This window comes from Loxodonta africana, chromosome 16, assembly GCF_030014295.1.
Source record: "Loxodonta africana isolate mLoxAfr1 chromosome 16, mLoxAfr1.hap2, whole genome shotgun sequence".
NCBI classification, from domain to species: Eukaryota; Metazoa; Chordata; class Mammalia; order Proboscidea; family Elephantidae; genus Loxodonta; species Loxodonta africana.
In genome coordinates, this window is record NC_087357.1 from 49582455 (window position 1) to 49606877 (window position 24423).

Sequence of the window (24423 nt, forward strand, 5' to 3'; positions counted from 1 at the left end):
AAAAATTGAGTAGAAAATCTGGGCAGAACCTTATCAACTGCTTATCATTAGTACAGCTATTAAATATTTAAAATGTCATGTGTTTCTTCTTCAGTTTTAGCAATCAAATATGATTTCTTTATTCCCATAAAAATTTATCAGATATTATTTTTACTTCAGGCAGAGGCAATTGTAAGATTTGCAGAGCAAAGACCAGGTACAGTGTGATCTTCTGAATAAGCCACGTCATTAGGGGCTATTAAGCATTTCAGAAACAATTTATTAAAGTGTGTCATTAGTGCCTCACCTCCTTCTGGTCATTTTGACAGAAGCACCAGAGTGACTTCAGTTCTGATTTTGAAAGCAGCCCTTCAGTGGGTTTTTAAAAAGGCTTATCTAATAATTTTGTAAGAATACTTAGTAAATAGCTTTCTTTTCTGAATTCTTCTTAAGTAGCCTTGAGGAAATATTTCTCTGGTTCTGGGAAAATAACAAGCAGAAGATCCTTTGCACCGTTTAAGGGTAGCCATAAATAAGGTGCCTTTGTATAAGACACACGTCTTTCTGTGGGCTGCAGCAGCTTTGCTGGGGTGCAGAGGGTGTGCTGAGTTTTACCCTGGCTCGTCTCTGGTGGTGCAATGGTTAAGGCTGGCAGTTCGAATCCACTAGCTGCTCCCTGGAAATCCTATGGGGCAGTTCTGCTGTGTCCTAGGGAGTTGCACTGAGTTGGAATCGACTCCACGGCAATGAGTTTAGTTTTTGGTTTGATCCTCCATGCAGATGACTTTGTATAGTGTACAAATTGCACAACCCTATGTGGTGACCCTGATTTGGAATCACTGTTCCTTCATTGTATTTGGCTTTATTTTACATACTCCTTCATTTTTCGTGCCTTCAGTACCTACCATATGACACACTCTCTATTGAGTGTAGCATTATGCAAACTAAATTATAAAAAAAATGAGTGGCTATGCTAGCTCTTATGCTAAGTGCTTCACATTTATTATTACTCATAATGGCTCTGTGAACTAAATTTTGTAATTTTTATTTTGAAGCTTCCTGGCCTTAAGAAACTTGCCAACAGTTACATAGCTAGGAAGTGGAGGTGTTAGGATTCAAAATCTTTTTATTTATTTATTTTTTTTCAGATTCCAAAGTCCCTGCTATTCTACACAGTCGGGCTTTCAATGAATTTATAGATTAGTCAGGGGAGACATATGTCAGCAGATAGTTATGACAAAAGGATAGGTGTTTTTAAGGTGGAGTGCCTGCTTAGGTGTACAGAAAAAATTGTCAGGGACCATTTCCCAGAAAACGTTGTCCCTGACGTGAATCTTGAAGAATTTTCCACAAATGTGGGAATTCCAAGACTGATGATACACAATGAGTATTTGTAAATGTTTGGCTGTTCTTGGGAAAATGACCTAGAATAGGTTTGTGATTTTTAGTGATTATTTTAAGTTCTTGTATGCCAACTGAAAGTAGTTGACTAGTAGGGTTGTTGACCTGGCTATACGTTACAATCATCTGGGGAGATTTTTTAAAATACACTGATTCCTTGGAACTTACCCCACAATCTCTTGAACCAAACTCTGTAATGACTTTACTGTTTGGAACCAAGTGGCGTAGAACATTTTGACCAAGGATCTGGTTGAAGAGATGTGTACCTGCTTTGGAATATTCAGTGAATCTTCAGTGTTGAATAACTTTGAAGTCAAATCTGAAAGTTTGTAGTTAGGGATAGCATAGTTTTAGATGGTTCTCAAGACAATGCTTTTAGGACTTGCCTATTTATCTATTACACATGCAACCTATGATTATGATGGTAGGAAAGATAACCTAATTGATGAGAAAGAAACTCTTGACTAAATGAGAGTTCCAGGAATACTGGAAAAGGTTTCAAAGATATTATCTTTTTAACCATTCAAAAATTGTTTATTTTTATGCCATCATTAAATCAATTATTTGAGCTGATAGGTATGGAATGATTTGTGAGGTGTGCAAAGATATACTTCCTGAAGAATTTACACAAGAAAAGGCATGAAGGGTAATTGGCCTTAGCACTTAGTAAGGGCTGGAGAGGATTGGAAAACTAGGGTCAAAGGAAATGGAGTGGCCTGTCCCTGAACCCTATACTTTAGAAGGACCCTCCTCCAGTTTCTCTTGGTTGTGTCCCTCCCTATGGGTGCAGGAATCATCCCAGGAATTTCCTGCCCAAATGGCCCTGAACTTGTTTCCAGGGTCTACATGAGCTTCTTCCCCAGTCCTTTCTCCCCGCCCTGCCGTTTTTACCCAACCTTGTGTCGAAGTGGTGGGGAAGGGTGACTGTGTCTTTGTGTGGGAAGCGGGTGATTGATAATGGTAGATGGAGCTTGGTTACAGTGGGAACCAGGGCCCTGGGAATGTTAGGAATAAGTCCAGAAGACAGTTTATTCAAATATTAATCACTGAAATATTTGCCCCTATATCATTCCCTTTCTTCTTTCCAGGCAGATTGATAGACCCTGTGCATTTCTCCATCTCAGAGTTTTGGGCCAATAACAAAAAATTCTAGAGGATTCTCCCTGTATATTTTGAAAGTATAAATTCATTTGAATTCTTGCCTTCCATGGGGAAGATCCGAGTTCTGTCCTCAGCCAATGCACCTCATGCACAGCTACTACCTGTCTGTCAGTGGAGGTTTCAGTGAAGCTCCCAGACTAAGACAAAAAAAAAAAAAAGACTAAGACAGACTAGGAAAAAAGACCTGACAATGTGTTTCCAAAAACTGATCGGTGAAAAACCCTATGGATTACAACTGTCCAATCTGATCCTGCCGATCGGGAGGATGGCACAGGACTTGGCGGCCTTTTGTTCTGTTGTGCGTGTGGTATTCATGAGTCAGAGGCCACTCAGTAGCAACGAACAACAACACATTTATTTGAAGAGTTTACCAGGAGTACCTGGAGTCAAAAGGAGAAAGACCTTAGAAACTTTTCCCCAGTTTTGGGTTTCTCAGACACCCCAGGGAGATATAGAACCCGAGACTAGAACTACTTCATGGAATTGCCTAGACAGCCTGGCTAAAAGCAGCAGGATTTCAAGCTGTTTCCCTCTCTCTTTTCTGGACACAAAAGCAGGCAGCCATTTGACTTCAAGCTCCTTTGTGACCATGACTGTAGGGGATTAGAGACTTCATTTCCCACCATCTGGGCATGACATACTTCCTGGATTCTGCTATGACCCTGGGGAAGAGCTAAACTATGAAGTGATTAAATAGTTCCCTGATAAAGAAGAATTGGTGCTCCAAATCAGATAAAATATGATTTAAGAAAATGAAGAAATGGGTATTTCCAGCACTCTTGAGTCTAGACTGAGATGCATCTCAGACACATTAGAAAGTTTGTTTTGATTATCAAAGTCTTAAACAATAATAACACTAAGGAAAAAAAATATATAATTGGAACTGCTCCAATTGTTTACTGTGTGCCAGACACCTTTTTAATGCTTTAAATTTACTATCTTGCTGCTTGTTTTCACCACAACCCTATGCGGTTGGTTGTATTATACTCTTTCTTTACAGTAATGAAGCTGAAATTTGGAGAGGTTAGGGAACCTGCCAGACATAGCTAATAATTAGTGGCAGAGCCTAATTTAACCCGATACTGTTTCATTCTAAAGCCTATAATGCTTAACCATTATACCATCTTCCAGGGTAAGGAGTTTAGACTTATTCACATAGATGGTAAAATTATACCTTATGTCTCTACCAGCTTTACCTACAGTATTATTACACACAAATATTCTGCTAATTCCCACAATCTAGTGAGATAGTGAGCAGCTTTTGGAGGGTTGGATTCATTGTGTGTTAACAGCTAAATGATGCTAGTAGAAAATAAATCTGGAGGTGATTTGTAAAGTACGTTGGAGTGGGGTGGAGGCAAAGAGACTTGAGGAAGGAAGACCAGTTATAAGACTATTGCATAACAGACTGAGCCAGGATCAATACTTAACGATCCAATTAAGAGAGAAAAGTATTTCTGGCACAGAAAACATCTTGTTGAGCTCACTGAGGGGAATGATTGGATAGCTGTAAGGTTAAGAAAAAGGATGCTTAAATCTTTCATCAATAGAAATGGATTTCTTTGGTAAATCAGAGTTTTCTGCTTTTATCCAAAAACGGTGGGCTATAGGAAGCCACTGGCAGAGAAATAAACAATACCTGTCAATAAGAGTGGCATTAAATTTGATCCAGAGCTGATTTCTTATAACAGAATCAAAAAGCTGCTACTGTTCTCCAGATGCTAGCCAAAGATAACTCCATATGCCTATTCAACGTAGAGGACATTATTGAAATATTTCCAGACTTTGTTTTGTTCAAGAGATATTTTGTCTTATAAATATGTGGTCTCATCTATGATATTCTTCATTATTTTTAAAAGCTATATAGCCTTTTAGTAAAATCACACCCATTTGCTACTAAATAGATTTTTTTTTAATTAATTTTTATTAAGCTTCAAGTGAACATTTACCATTCCAATCAGTCTGTCACATGTAGGTTTACATACATCTTACTCCCTTCTCCCACTTGCTCTCCCCCTATTGAGTCAGCCCTTTCAGTCTCTCGTTTCGTGCCAATTTTGCCATCTTCCCTCTCTATCTTCCCATCCCCCCTCCAGTCAAGAGTTGCCAACACACTCTCCAGTGTCCACCTAATTTAATTGGCTCACTCTTCATCAGCATCTCTCTCCCCGCCACTGACCAGTCCTTTTCATGCCTGATGAGTTGTCTTTGGGGATGGTTCCTGTCCTATGCCATCAGAAGTTCTGGGGAGCATTGTCTCTGGGATTCCTCTAGTCGCATTCATATCATTAGGTATGGTTTTTTTATGAGAATTTGAGGTCTGTATCCCATTGGCCTCCTGCTCCCTCAGGAGTTCTCTGTTGTGCTCCCTAGCAGGGCAGACATCGATTGTGGCCGGGCACCAACTAGTTCTTCTGGTCTCAGGATAATGCAGGTCTCTGGTTCATGTGGCCCTTTCTGTCTCTTGGGTTCTTAGTTGTCGTGTGGCCTTGGTGTTCTTCCTTTGCATTTGCTCCAGGTGGGTTGAGACCAATTGATGTATCTTAGATGGACGCTTGTTGGCATTTAGGACCCCAGGCGCCACAATTCAAAGTGGGATGCAGAATGTTTTCATAATAGAATTATTTTGCCCGTTGACTTAGAAGTCCCCTCAAACCATGTTCCCAGACCCCAGCCCCTGCTCCGCTGACCTTTGAAGCTTTCATTTTATCCCGGAAACCTCTTTGCTTTTAGTCCAGTCAGGCTGACCTTCCTTGTATTGTGTGTTGTCTTTCCCTTCACCCAAAGCAGTTCTTATCTACTGATTGATCAATAAAAAACCCTCTCCCTCCCTCCCTCCCTCCCCCCTTTGTAACCACAAAAGTATGTGTTCTTCTCCGTTTTTTCTATTTCTCAAGATCTTATAATACAGGTCTTATACAATATTTGTCCTTTTGCCTCTGACTCATTTCGCTCAGCATAATGCCTTCCAGGTTCCTCCATGCTACGAAATGTTTCACAGATTCGTCACTGTTCTTTATGGATGCGTAGTATTCCATTGTGTGAATATACCACAATTTATTTACCCATTCATCCGTTGATGGACACCTTGGTTGCTTCCAGCTTTTTGCTATTGTAAACAGAGCTGCAATAAACATGGGTGTGCATATATCTGTTTGTGTGAAGGCTCTTGTATCTCTAGGGTATATTCCGAGGAGTGGGATTTCTGGGTTGTATGTTAAAAAAAAAAAAAAAAAAAAAATTTTTTTTTTTATGGTAGTTCTATTTCTAACTGTTTAAGATAACGCCAGATAGATTTCCAAAGTGGTTGTACCATTTTACAATCCCACCAGCAGTGTATGAGAGTTCCAATCTCTCCACAGCCTCTCCAACATTTATTATTTTGTGTTTTTTGGATTAATGCCAGTCTAGTTGGTGTGAGATGAAATCTCATCGTAGTTTTAATTTGCATTTCTCTAATGGCTAATGATCGGGAGCATTTTCTCATGTATCTGTTGGCTGCCTGAATATCTTCTCTAGTGAAATGTGTGTTCATATCCTTTGCCCACTTCTTGATTGGGTTGTTTGTCTTTTTGTGGTTGAGTTTTGACAGAATCATGTAGATTTTAGAGATCAGGTGCTGGTCTGAGATGTCATAGCTGAATATTCTTTCCCAATCTGTAGGTGGTCTTTTTACTCTTTTGATGAAGTCTTTAGATGAGCATAGGTGTTTTATTTTTAGGAGCTCCCAGTTATCTGGTTTCTCTTCATCATTTTTGGTAATGTTTTGTATTCTGTTTATGCCCTGTATTAGGGCTCCTAGGGTTGTCCCTATTTTTTCTTCCATGATTTTTATCGTTTTAGTCTTTATGTTTAGGTCTTTGATCCACTTGGAGTTAGTTTTTGTGCATGGTGTGAGGTATGGGTCCTGTTTCATTCTTTTGCAAATGGATATCCAGTTATGCCAGCACCATTTGTTAAAGACTATCTTTTCCCCAATTAACTGACACTGGTCCTTTGTCAAATATCAGCTGCTCATACATGGATGGATTTATATCTGGGTTCTCAATTCTGTTCCATTGGTCTATGTGCCTGTTGTTGTACCAGTACCAGGCTGTTTTGACTACTGTAGCTGTATAATAGGTTCTGAAATCAGGTAGAGTGAGGCCTCCCACTTTCTTCTTCTTTTTCAGTAATGCTTTGCTTATCCGGGGGTTCTTTCCCTTCCATATGAAATTAGTGATTTGTTTCTCTATCCCCTTAAAATATGACGTTGGTATTTGGATTGGAAGTGCGTTATATGTATAGATGGCTTTTGGTAGAATAGACCTTTTTACTATGTTAAGTCTTCCTATCCATGAGCAGGGTATGTTCTTCCACTTAAGTATGTCCTTTTGAATTTCTTGTAGCAGAGTTTTATAATTTTCTTTGTATAGGTCTTTTACATCCTTGGTAAGATTTATTCCTAAGTATTTTATCTTCTTGGGGGCTACTGTGAATGGTATTGATTTGGTTATTTCCTCTTCGGTGTTCTTTTTGTTGATGTAGAGGAATCCAAGTGATTTTTGTATGTTTATTTTATAACCTGAGACTCTTCCAAACTCTTCTATTAGTTTCAGTAGCTTTCTGGAGGATTCCTTAGGGTTTTCCATGTATACGATCATGTCATCTGCAAATAGTGATAGCTTTACTTCCTCCTTGCCAATCTGGATACCCTTTATTTCTTTGTCCAGCCTAATTGCCCTGGCTAGGACTTCAAGTACGATGTTGAATAAGAGCGGTGATAAAGGGCATCCTTGTCTGGTTCCCGTTTTCAGGGGAAATGCTTTCAGGTTCTCTCCATTTAGAGTGATATTGGCTGTTGGCTTTGCATAGATGCCCTTTATTATGTTGAGGAATTTTCCTTCAATTCCTATTTTGGTAAGAGTTTTTATCATAAATGGGTGTTGAACTTTGTCAAATGCCTTTTCTGCATCTATTGATAAGATCATGTGGTTTTTATCTTTTGTTTTATATATGTGGCGGATTACATTAATGGTTTTTCTGATATTAAACCAGCCTTGCATACCTAGTAAAAATCCCACTTGATCATGGTGAATTATTTTTTTGATGTGTTGTTGGATTCTATTGGCTAGAATTTTGTTGAGGATTTTTGCATCTATGTTCATGAGGGATATAGGTCTATAATTTTCTTTTTTTGTAATGTCTTTACCTGGTTTTGGTATCAGGGAGATGGTAGCTTCATAGAATGCGTTGGGTAGTATTCCGTCTTTTTCTATGCTTTGAAATACCTTCAGTAGTAGTGGTGTTAAGTCTTTTCTGAAGGTTTGGTAGAACTCTGCAGTGAAGCCGTCTGGGACAGGACTTTTTTTTGTTGGAAGTTTTTTGATTACCGTTTCAATCTCTTTTTTTGTTATGGGTCTATTTAGTTGTTCTATTTCTGAATGTGTTAGTTTAGGTAGGTAGTATTTTTCCAAGAATTTATCCATTTCTTCTAGGTTTTCAAATTTGTTAGAGTACAATTTTTCATAATAATCTGAAATGATTCTTTTAATTTCATTTGGCTCTGTTGTGATGCGGTCCTTCTCGTTTCTTATTCGGGTTATTTGTTTCCTTTCCTGTTTTTCTTTAGTCAGTCTGGCCAATGGTTTATGAATTTTGTTAATTTTTTCAAAAAAACAGCTTTTGGCTTTGTTAATTTTTTCAATTGTTTTTCTGTTCTCTAATTCATTTAGTTCAGCTCTAATTTTTATTATTTGTTTTCTTCTGGTGCCTGATGGGTTCTTTTGTTGCTCACTTTCTATTTGTTCAAGTTGTCGGTACAGTTCTCTGATTTTGTCTCTTTCTTCTTTTTGTATGTGTGCATTTATCGATATAAATTGGCCTCTGAGCACTGCTTTTGCTGTGTCCCAGAGGTTTTGATAGGAAGTATTTTCATTCTCGTTGCTTTCTAAGAATTTCCTTATTCCCTCCTTGATGTCTTCTATAACCCAGTCTTTTTTCAGGAGGGTATTGTTCAGTTTCCAAGTATTTGATTTCTTTTCCCTAGTTTTTCTGTTATTGATTTCTAGCTTCATTGCCTTGTGGTCTGAGAAGATGCTTTGTAATATTTCGATGTTTTGGATTCTACCAAGATTTGTTTTGTGATCTAATATGTGGTCTATTCTAGAGAATGTTGCATGTGCACTAGAAAAAAAAAGTATATTTTGCAGCAGTTGGGTGGAGAGTTCTGTATAAGTCAATGAGGTCAAGTTGGTTGATTGTTGTAAGTAGGTCTTCCGTGTCTCTATTGAGCTTCTTACTGGATGTCCTGTCCTTCTCCGAAAGTGGTGTGTTGAAGTCTCCTACTATAAATGTGGAGGTGTCTATCTCACTTTTCAATTCTGTTAAAATTTGATTTATGTATCTTGCAGCCCTGTCATTGGGTGCGTAAATATTTAATATGGTTATGTCTTCCTGATCAATTGTCCCTTTTATCATTATATAGTGTCCTTCTTTATCCTTTGTGGCGGATTTAAGTCTAAAGTCTATTTTGTCAGAAATTAATATTGCTACTCCTCTTCTTTTTTGCTTATTATTTGCTTGATATATTTTTTTCCATCCTTTGAGTTTTAGTTTGTTTGTGTCTCTAAGTCTAAGGTGTGTCTCTTGTAGGCAGCATATAGATGGATCGTGTTTCTTTATCCAGTCCGTGACTCTCTGTCTCTTTATTGGTGCATTTAGTCCATTTACATTCAGCGTAATTATAGATAAATAAGTTTTTAGTGCTGTCATTTTGATGCCTTTTCATGTGTGTTGTTGGCCATTTCATTTTTCCACATACTTTTTTGTGCTGAGACGTTTTTCTTAGTAGATTGTGAGATCCTCATTTTTATAGTGTTTAACTTTATGTTTGTTGAGTCGTTACGTTTTTCTTGAGTTATGGAATTGTTATTCCTTTTTGTGGTTACCTTATTATTTACCCCTATTTTTCTAAGTAAAAACCTAACTTGTATCGTTCTATATCGCCTTGTATCACTCTCCATCTGGCAGTTCAATGCCTCCTATATTTAGTCCCTCTTTTTGATTTTTGTGATCGTTTATCTATTGATTTCCATGATTTCCTGTTATGTGTTTTATTTTGTCTATTTATTTTTTGGAATTAATCTTACTTTGTTTGTTTTTGTGCTTTCCCTATTTGAGTTGCGTTGATATCAGGACGTTCTGTTTTGTGACCTTGTATTGTGCTGGTACCTGATATTATTGGTCATCAGGCCAAACAATCTCCTTAAGCATTTCTTGCAGTCTTGGTTTAGTTTTTGCAAATTCTCTAAACTTATGTTTCTCTGTAAATATCTTAATTTCTCCTTCATATTTCAGAGAGAGTTTTGCTGGATATATGATCCTTGGTTGGCAGTTTTTCTCCTTCAGTGCTCTGTGTACGTCGTCCCATTCCCTTCTTGCTTGCATGGTTTCTGCTGAGTAGTCTGAACTTATTCTTATTGATTCTCCCTTGAAGGAAACCTTTCTTTTCTCCCCGGCTGCTTTTAAAATTTTCTGTTTGTCTTTGGTTTTGGCAAGTTTGATGATAATATGTCTTGGTGTTTTTCTTTTTGGATCAGTCTTAAATGGAGTTCGATGAGCATCTTGGATAGATATCCTTTTGTCTTTCATGATGTCAGGGAAGTTTTCTGTCAGGAGTTCTTCAACTATTTTCTCTGTGTTTTCTGTCCCCCCTCCCTGTTCTGGGACTCCAATCACCCGCAAGTTATCCTTCTTGATGGAGTCCCACATGATTCTTAGGGTTTCTTCATTTTTTTTAATTCTTTTATCTGATTTTTTTTCAGCTATGTTGGTGTTGATTCCCTGGTCCTCCAGAAGTCCCAGTCTACATTCTAATTGCTCGAGTCTGCTCCTCTGACTTTCTATTGCGTTCTCAAATTCTGTAATTTTATTGTTAATCTTTTGGATTTCTGAATGCTGTCTCTCTATGGATTCTTGCAACTTATTAATTTTTCCACTATGTTCTTGAATAACCTTCTTGAGTTCTTCAACAGTTTTATCCGTGTGTTCCTTGGCTTTTTCTGCAGTTATCCTAATTTCATTTGTGATATCTTTAAGCATTCTGTAAATTAGTTTTTTATATTCTGTATCTGATAATTCCAGGAATGTATCTTCATTTGGGAAAGATTTTGATTCTTTTGTTTGGGGGGTTGGAGAAGCTGTCATGGTCTGTTTCCTTATGTGGTTTGATATGGACTGCTGTCTCCGAGCCATCACTGGGAAACTAGATTTTCCAGGTAGTCGGCTGGTACGCTAGCTCCTGGTTCTGAAAACGGTCGCTGTCTGCCCATATTTGTTCATTCTCCGTCTCTAAGTCTGTGTTTGTTGTTCAGAGTTCGTAGATTGTTATGTATGTGATCGATTCACTTGTTTTTCCGAGTCTTTGTTGCAAGAGGGATCCACGGTAGTGTCCACGTAGTCCGACATCTTGGCCCCCGAGTCCCTAAATAGATTTTTAAAAAATTGTTTAGTATTTAAAATTTTTAAACTGTTTTTATGGATTCCTTCCAATGAGAAGCCCCAAAACTTGGAGTCATCTTCATCTCTTCCCTTTCTCTTTCATCTCACATCCGGTCTATCAGAACATCATGCTGGTTCTACTTTCACAATATGAAAGCCCAACTGCTTCTCACCACATCCATTGCTTGTATTCTGTCCAAACCTCTTATCTGCTCTTATGCAGTAGACTCGTATCTGGTCTACCAGCTTCAAGTCTCAGCCTCACCAACACACTTTTTTCTTCATAAAGCCACAGAGGAGTCTCTTTAATATGTAAGTAAGACCATGTCACACCTGGGCAAGTGGTTCCACGTTTCCCTCAGCTTAAAGCCAAGTTCTTACAATGGTCTACAAGGCCCTTTGTGATCTATACCCTGCTTCTTTCCTCTTGACATCTACTGCTCTTCAACCTTCCCAGTAGGTCACTGAAATCTAGGTACCCTAACTGTTGCTCCTGGAATCCATAAGTCATTTAAAACACTTTGCTCTAATTTTCTACTCTGCGTGGCTTCTCTATCCTCAGATCTCCATTTAACTACCTCTCTCACTTCTCAGATTTCTGTTCAAATCTCACCTTCTCAATGAAGAATCCTGGTTGCCCTGTTTAATCTTTTAATCTGCTCTTCTTCCCATTGTAATCCCTGCTACCTTGCTCTGTAACCCTTATTTAATGTACTATATGACATATATGCATACATGTACAATGCATAATATCTATTATTTAATATGTTTATTCTTTATTTTCTATTTCCCTGCTGAATAGGCAGGACTGTTTGCTTTTGTTCATTGATGAATCCCAAACACCTAAAACAATTTCTGGCACATAGTAGGAAATCAGTAAATTTTGGTGAGTAAATAAACAATTGTATTTCATCAACATTATGAAACTTCTTTTTAAAATGGACCCATTAAGATACATCTTTTCTAATTGTACATTTCATGTTTTTTTGGCATTATAAAAATATATTTACAAAATAGAAAAATGTTAGAATATAGAAATAAAGACTAATAATCACTGTACCTAACAGAATTCCTGTTAACTTTTGATATTTCCCTGCAAAGCTTCGGTATTCATAACTGTAAGAGGTTTTAATAAAGACATAATTATTTTATTGTAGACATAATTTTTATTATCCTTTCCTTGTAATATTGTCTTATATGTACTTCATTTTTAACACACTTGTCATCAATACATCAGGTTTAATCACTGTATGCCAGTGGTTCTCCAACTTATGTTGGTTATATCTATTGATACAGTCTTGAAAAAAAAAAGAGAAAATTTTAAAATATTTACTAATTCACTTAAAATTCTCAATAATAAACATATTACATGTTAACAGAAAGAACCTATGTTTATAAAAATAAACACATTTTCAAAAAATAGTGAAAAGAGAAGCTTGAGTGTACATTTTTGCAAATCTCTTAACATCTGGCTTAGTAGAAGATAGTGGATTATTCACATATTTGCTTCTGCACTGAACCTTTTGAATTTATGCTGTTTTGGTTGAAGTATAGGATGAAAATCCAGTCTCACAGAGACATGTATTAGGGAAAGGGAGGAATGTGCTAATGACCTTTTTAGATAACTGTGGACCTTCTTATTTGATATTATACCAAAATCCTACGAACTGTAGTTTCTTAAAGTTTAGTTGTAATGTGGACTCTGAAACCATATCTGTTAACTTTCGGTGCTGTTACATTAATATCCATTGATCCATCTTGTACTTGGAGTGCCCATTTTACCCAAGCATGATTTGTACCATCATGCATTGGTCATTTGGAAAATATTGGTTCAACAAGTTTTACAAAATTTACAATATTAAAAAAACAAAAAAACCCTCATTTGTTAATATCAACATATTGCCACTGATCGATCTCAGAAGAAAAGTTTTTAAGTATTGGGAAGCTGTTAAGCTCACAGTGGTGCATAAAAGTTTTATTAAGTATAATTTTCTATTCGGAAGTTCATTTTTTGTCATTGGTAAGAAAACACTGTTGTTTTCCTTGAAGTGACAAGCTCACTTGGTTCATTTGAAAAATTGTCTGCCAAATACTCATGTCTGAGTAATCAGTTTATTTTTCATTCTCAAGTAAAAATTATGTTCCATTAAAAAGTACCTAATTCTGCTTGTTACTCCAACAATCGTACAAGTACTTTTTCTTCAGACCACCATCATACTGCAATATGCAGCAGAAGTGCTTTTTGTATACTTGCCATTTTATCACACACGATATTAAAAAGATGTGTTCTCAAGGGTTGAAATTTAATTAAATTAGTAACTATTGCTATTTTATCAAGAACAGTTCAGAGTGAAACTGGCATTTTATTTTGTGCAAAGGGGCCACCATTGCTTTGGCACTATCAGTACAAATGTCAACACAAGATAAGCTGTAAGATTCAAAAAAGTTATTCAATGCTTTGAATATTTCATCACCACTGTGTTTGTTGCCAAGCATGCACATAAAAGATGATCTTCATCAGTGATTAGCTGGTTCAGACAGCAAAGGAATGAACTCAAACAAAGCGGCAAGTCCAGCAATGTCTGTGTAGATTCACCCATTTATAAGGTAAAAGTGCAGTTCTACAGATAAGATTTAGCTCAGTCTTTGTGCTTGCAGCTAAATCTCTAATTCAGCAAGGTGCTGCATCATTGGAAAGAGGCAGCACAATGATTTCTTTTACTGACTTTTTGTCCAGCAGACATTCAGCAAAGCCAACTCTACAAGGCTTTATTGGTCTTTCAGCTATCGAGTGGGCTTTTCTGAGCAATGGAATACAATAACTCACCCTGTACGATGCTTCACTGACTTCTTTCATTTCTAATTTGAAAAGCTGTACCCAATAATTTGGGGCTTTAAAAAAGTTCACCATGTCTGCATTTGAAAATTGAAATCCCTTTTCTTTATGCTCTGAATGTTTGGCCTCAAAGTAACATCACAACTTACCTAACACGATAATACTGTTAAAAATGTTCTGTTCTATAAGACAATAAAGTATTTTCGTCTATAACGCTGAGAAGGAGATAGGTCTCATCATGTTTTCATTTCTGATTTACAGTGTTCCAAGTTTCTTTGGAGTAGACTTCTCCCACCCATGAATCAGAAAACTCTCTGCTATGTCATTTTTTAAATCTTTTTCAGTATCTTTAGACTTAGAAATTACACTGTGGCTTGAGAACATAAGTCTTCTAATCTTCCCTTTGAAAGCAAATGATCCATTCTTAAAAATAAAAAATATATATATAAAATAAACTTTGTATTATTAAATTTTAACATTAATTATTCTAAAATGAAGTTTTAGATAAAACTTTAAAAGTTAGAAATATTTTTTTAAAAAATTGAAATCTGTTATTGGCAAAATAAGCCATTGAAATGTATTTACTTCTTTTTGTTTTTACACTAAGGCACAAGGAAAACTTCAGTATTTCAAAGAAATGCTTTACTGGATTATAATAAGCTTACGGAGTTTGTAGTAGGTATAATAAAAAAAAATAGCTGGTAAGAGCACAGTAAAAGTACTGAAAGCATACTGAGTTAATTTCTGTAAACAATATATTTATAGCACAAATCTACTATCTTATAAAGTCCTAGAAAATACAGGAATAAGCATACTAACCATTAGCCATCAAAATGATGTTATCACATGCCACATAGCCTCTGGAAAACTCTGGTACACTTGTGAAAGAATAAGAACAGAAAGGGCAAACTCAAACTTTATGGAGACAGTTTTGATTTTTAAAAAGTGATAAAAAGTAAAGATGTCAGTTTGAGAACTAAGGTGTGCCTGACCCAAGCCATGGTATTTTTAATAGCCTCATATGCACGCAAAATCTGGACAATGAATAAGGAAGACTGAAGAAAAATTGATGCATTTGAATTATGGTGTTGATGAAGAATATTGAGTATATCATGAACTGCCAGAAAAATGAATAAGCCTGTCATGGAAGAAGTACAACCAGAATGCTCTTTAGAAGGAAGATGGAGAGACTCACATACTTTGGGCATGTTATCAGGAGGGACCAGTCCCTGGAGAAGGGCATCATGCTTGGTAAAGTAGAGGGTCAGTGAAAAAGAGGAACACTGTCAAAGAGATGGATTGACACAGTGTCTGCAACAGTGGGCTCCATTATAGCAATGATTGTGAGGATGGCACAAGACTGGGCAGTGTTTCGTTCTGTTGTACACAGGGCCTCTATGAAATGGAATTGACTCAATGGCACCTAACAACAGTAACGATTGTTTTGATTTTGAGAATCCCCATGAAAAGATCTTGGTGAAATCCCAATGCTGCCAGACAGAACTTTGAGAACTGCTGCTGTATGTTTTTCCATATCTGTCCTCATTTTTTTATTGGCATACCACTGTAATAAAATACTTTGTATATTAGATTTTTTTTTTACCCCTCTGTTAGTCATTCTTTTCATATAGTAGATTACCAGAAATAAAATCACTAAGATGAATTCAGAATGTGGAACATTCAATAAGACAGTTGTTCACATTTCTTCAAAAAATCAATGTTATGGGAAAAAAAAAATGTGAGAGGATTATTGTAGAATAAGAGACTAAAGAGATATAATGGCCAAAAACATTATATGAATTTTGACTGCATCCTAGTTTGAAAGAAAAACAACAAACTGTCTAACAAAGTCATTTTTTGTACAGGAGGTAATATTAGAATATGTAATATATATTAGACGGTATTATAAAATTATAGTTAATTCTCGCATGTAATGTAATCGTATTGTGGTTATTCACTTACGAAAAATGTTCTTATTTTTAGCCCGTGCATGCTAAAGTATTAAGGGTGAAATTTTATGACATGTGCAACTTATTTTCAAATGTTTCATTAAAAAGTATCTAAGTATATATTGACTATATACACTGTAAGATGGTGGAAGTAGTAATACTAGTAGTATCACCTGAACCTGTCTAACTTCATGAGGGCTAACGAGAATCACCATCAGCACAAAGCTGATTCCCATCAGGTGGAGGTCAGATGGACCCCCGCTCTCTACTTTTTATCAGTTCTTACACCAGCCATACCTTCCATGGCACTCTCTACTTCTCTTTTGGGTTCGATAATCCATTGCAATGGCCACACAGAACTCACAGACCATACTTAACAGCTAAGTGGTTTATTACAGAACAGGGTACAACTCGGGATCAGGATCAACAGGCTATAACTCAGGATCAGGATCAGAAAGCATGCAGACAAAGTCTCCCTTTTGTAGTGCAGGACAGCTCTCTCAGCTCCTCTTGGCTGCACAGGCCTCCTCTTGGTCCCCTGAGGACAGGTTCTTCTTGTCCCTCTGAGCATAGACTCCTCTCAGCCCCCCAAAGGACAACCTCCTCTCAGCCCCCTGAGGACAGGCTCTTCTAAGCCCATCACCGCTGGCTCCACAGCTGGGCTCCTTCTGGGCTTGTCACTTCCTTCAGTGTTACAGCCCTTGATCTGTGTTTTACAGCTCTTTTAGGAGGTTCCTCCCTCTCTGCTTCTTCTCTCTTCCTTCTTCCTTCTGCTTCTTCCTGCTTCTTCTCTTCCTGCTTCTTTCTGTCTGACAAACCTCTTCGGGGCTGGTTGCTTAAATATACAAACTCCTTGTCAATTTCAAGGCATGACACTCTCACCAGGGCCACCAACTGACCAAAACCGTCTCAATGGGCCATAGACACTTCATTTGCCTACGAGGCACAGCCGAGCTATAACTCACCTCATTTGCATAGTCTATTGACCAGTCCCTACAGGTGCATACCAATCACAGGACAGGCTGCAGCCTAGGACCAGACAAAAGGTATCAAATTGTTTACAATTTTCCCAGAAGATGTCAATCAACTTGGACAAAAGTAACAAACCCTCTGGGATAGAAAACTAGGGCAAAGGTAACTCCTCAGGGTTTAGGGAGAAAACCTCCAGCTGTTTTCCCAAAGAACCAAGGCAAAAGGCCACATAAAGGAACTCATTTCACCACACAGAAAATTAGAATAATTGAAAGTAGATAGAACAAATACAGCAAAACATCAAAAATTTTTCAATCTAGGTGATGGGGATACAGGTGATCCTTGACTAATTCTTTTAGCCCTTCTGTTGATTTGACATTTTTCATATTAAAAAGCTGCAAAATAAAGTCATGAAATTAAATGTTATTAATCAAAATTTCTAAGCCATTATCTAAAATAATTAAGTATTCTTTTGAAAGTTACAGAAAGCCTTTTTCTACTTACCTTTATTGTAAGCATGTGTAAATCAGTGAGCCAGTGATCAGCTCCAGAGTCATTCAGATAAGAATTTTAATCCTTTCTTCACTAATGATGAGCAGTGTGCCTGCAAGCAAACCCTCAAGGTTCCAGTTGTCTTTTCTGTAGAATGGGCCACAATAATAATGGTTATTTGATAAGGCTTTTATAAAAATGAAATTTATATTATCTATAAAACACTTAGTTCAATGCCTGGCAAATAGACAACACTCAAATCTTATTTTCTATTGTCACTACAAATTCAAATCCTTGTTTCATTAGATTAAGAAGAACCAATGGAAAAAGACCACATATTAAATCATCTCTATTCTGTTAGATTCAAGTTCTTCCTGTAACTTCAGGCCTACTACAAATCCTTAGAGAGCCAAGACATTTTAATAGATCCATAAGATTATTTGTAATTAAAATGTAAATTGTTCCTATGAATTTTTTTTACATAAATGAAAATATTTTTCTCTAGTGTTTAAAAATTTTAGCTAGAAGTTTTTCCTGGTAATTATTTTGCCTTAAGTTTTCTAAACCATAGGCAACTTCATCTGGAATTCTTATACATCCAAATTAGTAGATTCTGAGTCAATGTATTTTGATATATTTGTGAAAATGCCACTAATATATTTCACGTATATTCATATTAAAAGTAAGAATATGCTGAATTTTTTTATTCTTGGTCTTCAAGCCATTGACAGACCAGTAATTCTTAGAAAGCAAATTAATTACATGAGAAATAGAGATCTTAGGATTTTAAAGATAGCCACAGAGTGTTTTTGGAGTGATTTATAAAAACGAAGGATTTTTTTTTTTAATTCAATGATTTCTATTATGTAGAAGTGCTTCAATTAGCACTGATAATTTAAAATGCATTTCTTCTTAAAAATCATCTTTAATTTTTATTAATAGTAAATGCTACTGGATGTTTTAGCACATTTTAAGAGGCACTTGTAAAATTTAATATATTTAAAATGTTCCCCTAAAATGTAGTGTTTTTATTTTCATTTAGTGTGTCATGTGGTCAAGTAAATATTAAAATTGTCCTCATTTAATTTTTTTCCTCATGATTGAGAACTCCCATGAGAATGAAAGTATTGTAGTATAATTTGACATAAATACAGCATAGATTGAAATATAAGTTCTAGCATGGAAATAATAAGCCTGTGTAGAGAAAGGAGCCAATTACAATAAAGCAGGAAAAAATCGGTTATAGTTTGTGTTTTCCACAAATACCCACTGGAATATGGAAGCTCTCTAATCATTCTTACATCTCAGAAGTCACTGAAGTATAGCTCATTAAAAGAACAAGGAAAGGCTAGATTTTTCAACCTGCATAACTCATGGAAACAGCTTCTTCTATCTTCTGTCTCTTTCTGTGATACGTTCCATTTGGCTGCTGAAATAGACTGCTTTCTGGAATTAAAAACCCACATGCTCAGACCATAGCAATAAATCTGGTGGAACAGATGGTCCTGGGTGAATTGTTACACCTCTGCACAAAACCTTTGGATTTTATCAATTGACTTTACCCTATTGGGTTGAAGTAATGGGAATTGGAGTGATAAATTAACAGCAAAACTTTCATCCTTGTATCAAAACAGTGTGTTGTGGCTTCTTTTCTTGTATTATTCTAATCAAGGCAAAATTATACTATAGTTCAAATATCAGAGGGCATATAAATGTATACAAATTCATCTGTAGTAGTTTCTCTATTTTAACATTGACATGTGATTAAATGAGTGTTTAGTTTCACATCTCAGATTTTCCAGTGGAGTTTCAAGAACTATATGTTGATGAGGTTTTTTTTTTTTCCATTTAAAGTCATTTCTATTTTGTATATATAAACAAAAAAATTTTTTTTGGTTCATGCATTCAACATCATTCAATATTTTCTGCTTACTGCCCCATGGGAAGAAATAAAAGAGTGGAAAGAAGGAAACTAGGATTTTTGAGTGTCTTTTATGAGTCTGACTCTTGACTCTATCCTGCCTAGTCCGATCCTTATAACTGTCCTAGGAGGCATTCACACATTCCTGCTTTTGTAACTGTTTTTAACACATGCTGCTGCCTTTATGTTATTTGTAAATCAGTGAAAATACAAGGATGAGCAAGATAGATATGGTTCCTATCTTTGTGGAGTTTTCATTCTAGCAGGGAAGACCAGCAGTAACAAATACTCAATTCATTATTTGATCACAGTTTTAGTAAGAGATAAAAGAGCTCATAACAGGGAGGCCTTACCTAGCCATCTCTGGGTGATGTAAATGGTTAAGCGCTTGAATCTCCTTTTGAAAAATCAGCCATTGAAAACCGTGTGGAGCACGGTTTTACTCTAACACACATGGGGCCACCATGAGTCAGAACGGACTTTGGCAACTGGTCTGGAACCTAGCTGGGGAGGAGTTGGGATGAGGGTCAAGGAAGCTTCCCAGAGTTGTTGAATGAGTGCTTGCAGGTTGTGAGGTATGATCAATCAAGCTTTATCCTAAAGGTTAAGTAGGAGTTGGCCTGGAGAAGGATTTGTGTATTTGACAGGGGAGTGAATGCAGAGGTTGGTGAAGCTGGAAAGACTCTGGCAACAGCAGACTGATAAGGGAGACAGCGGTTTTCTCCCCTTTATAGCTGTGGCACTCAAGGTCATTGCAAGCAAATGTAAGTGGGAATTGAACTCAGTCTTATCCATGTTCCTTCTAGTAGAACACGCCTTTTTCCCTGTTGTTAGACATCAAGCCATGCTTGAATAATTACTTTGATCTGCATGTGCAGATTCTTTGTCATGAAATGCTTTTGTATTTTCATTCAGATATTTTGCTGTTTCATTTAGGAAAGTAAGTTGCTTTCATGCCTTCAGCATCATTCTCTGTTTTGTTTTCCAGCGTTCCAACATTCCAGAGCCTTCCTGAAGAGATCCTCAGTAAGCTTGCTGATGTCCTTGAAGAGGTAATTGTTTTTAGCCCTTGAACTTTTGGAGACAGGACCCAGCCTGTTCTGCAGGCTTCTTTCATAGCTGTGTGACGACGAGTCACAAGCCCCTAAGAGACCATTTAGATTTTTTCTTTTAAAACTCTTGGATTACCTTCATGTTTGGCTTCGTGTGAAAAGCAGCTCAGTGCATCCTACATTTATACACAGTTAGATATGGGAAAGTCTACTTAACTACAGAGGGAGAAAACGTTTCCTCTTGGCAAATATAATGTTACTTTTGTTTCCAAGAATGGGAGATGGTGTATTTTCTCTCTTATTTCAGTCAGGGTAAAGGAAAATTAGTTACTGCCATGCTGAAAGGTCAAACTATGGAATTTACAATAGGAATTAGGAGTTGGGAACATATTTTTTAGCATATAAGTATATTTTACACACATAATTTTATGCCTGACTGTGGAAGTATCATTGTTACTTCTTTGTCTCTGACCCTGTCCAGCCACAGTTTTACAGAAGAGGAGAAACACTGCATATTAGGTTATTCAGTCATGGGCCACCTCTTTGAGATTAAAAACTGAGCACAAGCTGACTAGAGTACTTCCACTCAAACTGATAACATCAAAGCCAAAGTTAAAACATACAAGTTTTAGTGTCTAAAGTTGTTCTCCTAAAGGTATTGGCAATGTGAGTTCTATTTCAGGTTGAAAAGAGAAAAAAAATTTCTTTTCTCTCCTGTTGAGGAAATATAGATGTATTGATAAAATCTAAGAACAGTATCTGTGAAGGCAAAGCTAACTATCAACCCAAAGTAGGTTGCTGAGGTGGACAAGATGAAGGATGGAATTAGTTACAATCGGATTCAAAAAACAAGCAATGAATTCATGAATTTAAAAGGATAGTCAAGCAGCCCAGGCATAAATCACAAGACAGAGATGAGTCAGATGAGGGAAATATTCCAGGTCAGGTTCATTCATTTTTCCATTTATTCAGTAAATGTTTACTGAGCATCACCTATGATCAGGACCCCAGGGATATGAGTGAATAAGTCAGGCTGCCTGCATAGAGGTAACGTTCTAGATGGAGAGATTCATATTAATTAACCAATTGCATAAATGATTGATTAATTGAAATGTGATACAAGTCAAAAAGTAAAATATGAGCTGCTAAGAGGATAAAATAGGGGAATCAACATAGTCTAGGAAGCCATGGAAGGATTCTGAGGAAGCACTACGAGCCTAGCTCTGCAAAGTATGTAGCTCTATAAAATACTAAGAGCCAACTCTGCAAAGTTGGTCATCCAAGGGTGAACTGTTACAGACAGAAGGAACCAAATGGATTAAAGAGAGGAATAGGCCCCTGGGGCTGGTGTGCAGACTGTACCCTGAGATGGAATTTTGCAAAGTCTAGTAGGTCCATTTAGATACTTAGATTTCATTCTCCTAGCATTGGGAAGCCTTTGGAAATTTGGGAGAAGGGAGGAAACCCTGGTAACTTAGTGGTTAAGAGCTATGGCTGCTAACCAAAAGGTTGGCAGTTCGAATCCACCAGGTGCTCCTTAGAAACTCTATGAGGCAGTTCTACTCTGTCCTATAGGGTCATTATGAGTCGGAATCGACTAGATGGCAACGGGTTTGTTTTGTTTTGTTTTTTTTCGGTTGGGAGAAGGTAAGGAGGGGCAGGACTAAAAGACTAATATATATATATATATATATATATATATATATATATATATATATAATTAACTTTCATTGAGCTTCAAGTGAACGTTTACAAATCAAGTCAAACTGTCACATATAAGTTTATATACACCTTACTCCGTACTCCCACTTGCTCTCCCCCTAATGAGTTAGCCCTTCCAGTCTCTCCTTTCGTGACAATTTTGCCAGCTTCCAACTCTCTCTATCCTCCCATCCCCCCTCCAGACAGGAGATGCCAACACAATCTCAAGTGTCCACCTGATACAAATAGCTCACTCTTCATCAGCATCTCTCTGCTACCCTCTGTCCAGTCCCTTTCATGTCTGATGAGTTGTCTTCAGGAATGGTTCCTGTCCTGGGCCAACAGAAGGTTTGGGGACCATGACTGCTGGGATTCCTCTAGTCTCAGTCAGACCATTAAGTCTGGTCTTTTTATGAGAATTTGGGGTCTGCATCCCACTGATCTCCTGCCCCCTCAGGGGTTCTCTGTTTTGCTCCCTGTCAGGGCAGTCATCGGTTGTGGCCGGGCACCAACTAGTTCTTCTGGTCTCAGGATGATGTAGGTCTCTGGTCCATGTGGCCCTTTCTGAAAGACTAATATATTTTTAAAGAAGCATTCTTAAAGGAGACTTGATTGGGTAAATAAGAGTGAAATGAGATGCAAATAGTCCTGGGACAGAGGGAAAGAGCCCTGGTTGTACAATTGTTAAGCACTGAAGTACTAACCGAAAGGTCAACTGTTCAAACCATCAGCCTTGGAAACCCTATGGGGCAGTTCTACTCTGTCCTATAGGGCCACTGTGAGTTGAAATTGACTCGAAGGCAATGGTTTTACAGGGGACAGAGGGTGGCACAGTAGTGTCTTTCCCCACCTGAACATTTCTTTTATGTCATTCTCCCTTATTGCCCTTAGGAGTGCTTAGAATCAAGACTTTATATTGATTGTTTTTATTTATTATATAATTATTTACTGAACATTTACTGTGTTCCACAACTCTCTCAGGCTTTGGGCATGTAGCAATGAAACAAAACAAAACAAAAGTCTCTCCCTTTACGGAGCTTAAATTATTGGGGGGGAGGGGTTCACAAAGAGAGACAATAAATAGTAACTAATTATTTTTATTATATACTATATAAATAATTATCCAATCTCGTTGCCATCGAGTTGATTCCAACTCATAGTGACTCTATAGGACAGAGTCCTAAACCATAGGGTTTCCTAGTCTGTAAATCTTTATGGCAGCAGATTACCAGGTCTTTTCTCCCACAGAGCTGTTGGTGAGTTTGAACCCCGACCTTTAGGTTAGCAGTCCAGTGCTTAACCATTGTACCACCAAACCGAAAATCCATTGCTATTGAGTCAATTCCAACTCATATCGGCCCTATAGAGTAGAGTAGAACTGCCCCATAAGGTTTCCAAGGAGCAGCTGGTGGATCCAAATTGCTGACCTTTTGGTTAGCAGCCAAACTCTTAACCACTGTGCCACTAGGGCCCCATTGCACCACCAGGGCTCTTTAAATGCATACATAGGAGGAAATAGAATAAAACTTTGATGATTGGTCCTTAACATTCCCACATCAAGAGGTTGGCAAATGAAGAGGAGCTAGTAGAGGCCTGTGAAAGCAGGAGGAAAATCGGGAGCATATAACCAAAAAAAAAAAAAAACCAATCCCAGTGCCGTCAAGTCGATTCCGACTCATAGCGACCCTATAGGACAGAGTAGAACTGCCCCATAGAGTTTTCAAGGAGTGCCTGGTGGATTCGAACTGCTGGCCCTTTGGTTAGCAGTGGTAGCACTTAACCACTATGCCACCAGGGTTTCCTCGGGAGCACATAGAACCTTAAAATCCAAGAGAAGAAAGTCTTTTGAGGAAAAGAAAGCAAAACTTGGGTATGAGTTTTGCTGAAAAGGCAAGGAGAGAAATGGGATGATAAGTAGGAAGGGAAAATACGGTTAGGAGGGATTGTTGTAGTGTGGGGAATGCTGCTGATGTCGGAGAGGAGAAGACCGTGTGTACCACGTCCTTGCGAAGCACAAGAGAATAGCTAGCTACTGCCTATAGAGACAGGGAAGGCAGAGTATCTGGGCACACAGGCAGGTGGGTGGGTTGATGGGTGGTTGGAGCTGTGGAAATTTTGTGCTGGTTTCTTCTATTTTCTCAGTAATATAGAAGGCAAGGTCAATGACTGAAAGTGAGGATGAAGGTAGAGGTATGAGCAGCTTGAGGACAGAAAAAAATGTATGAAATAGCTGTTCAGAAGAAGGGAAGAGTCAATGGACTAGGGAAATACAGTATCATTAAGATCCCACTTGATGTTAATGATCCCAAATCTAAAGTGAGACCAGCTCATTTGGTTGTGTATGCCTTTTCAGCCTCACTTATTTGCGCAGATACAGGCTCCAAATAGACAGAAAACTTGATTTAACCAGGATTTGTGTTTTGCCAAGAGGGAATAAGCAATTGTGGGAGAGACTAACGAGTTGAAGCTGTATGGGAG

At 37.5% G+C, this 24423-nt stretch overlaps 1 protein-coding gene across 2 annotated transcripts in view; it reads left to right on the forward strand.

The window, feature by feature from the left end:
• The window catches only part of PRKG1 (protein kinase cGMP-dependent 1), a 1397311-nt gene that overhangs the window by 1001475 nt on the left and 371413 nt on the right, over positions 1-24423 (forward strand). For both annotated transcript variants that reach the window (XM_003409256.4, XM_003409255.4), the window contains exon 5: positions 20181-20244. In XM_003409256.4, coding sequence (XP_003409304.1) covers positions 20181-20244 — 64 coding nt within the window. The remainder of the gene's footprint in view (positions 1-20180; positions 20245-24423) is intronic.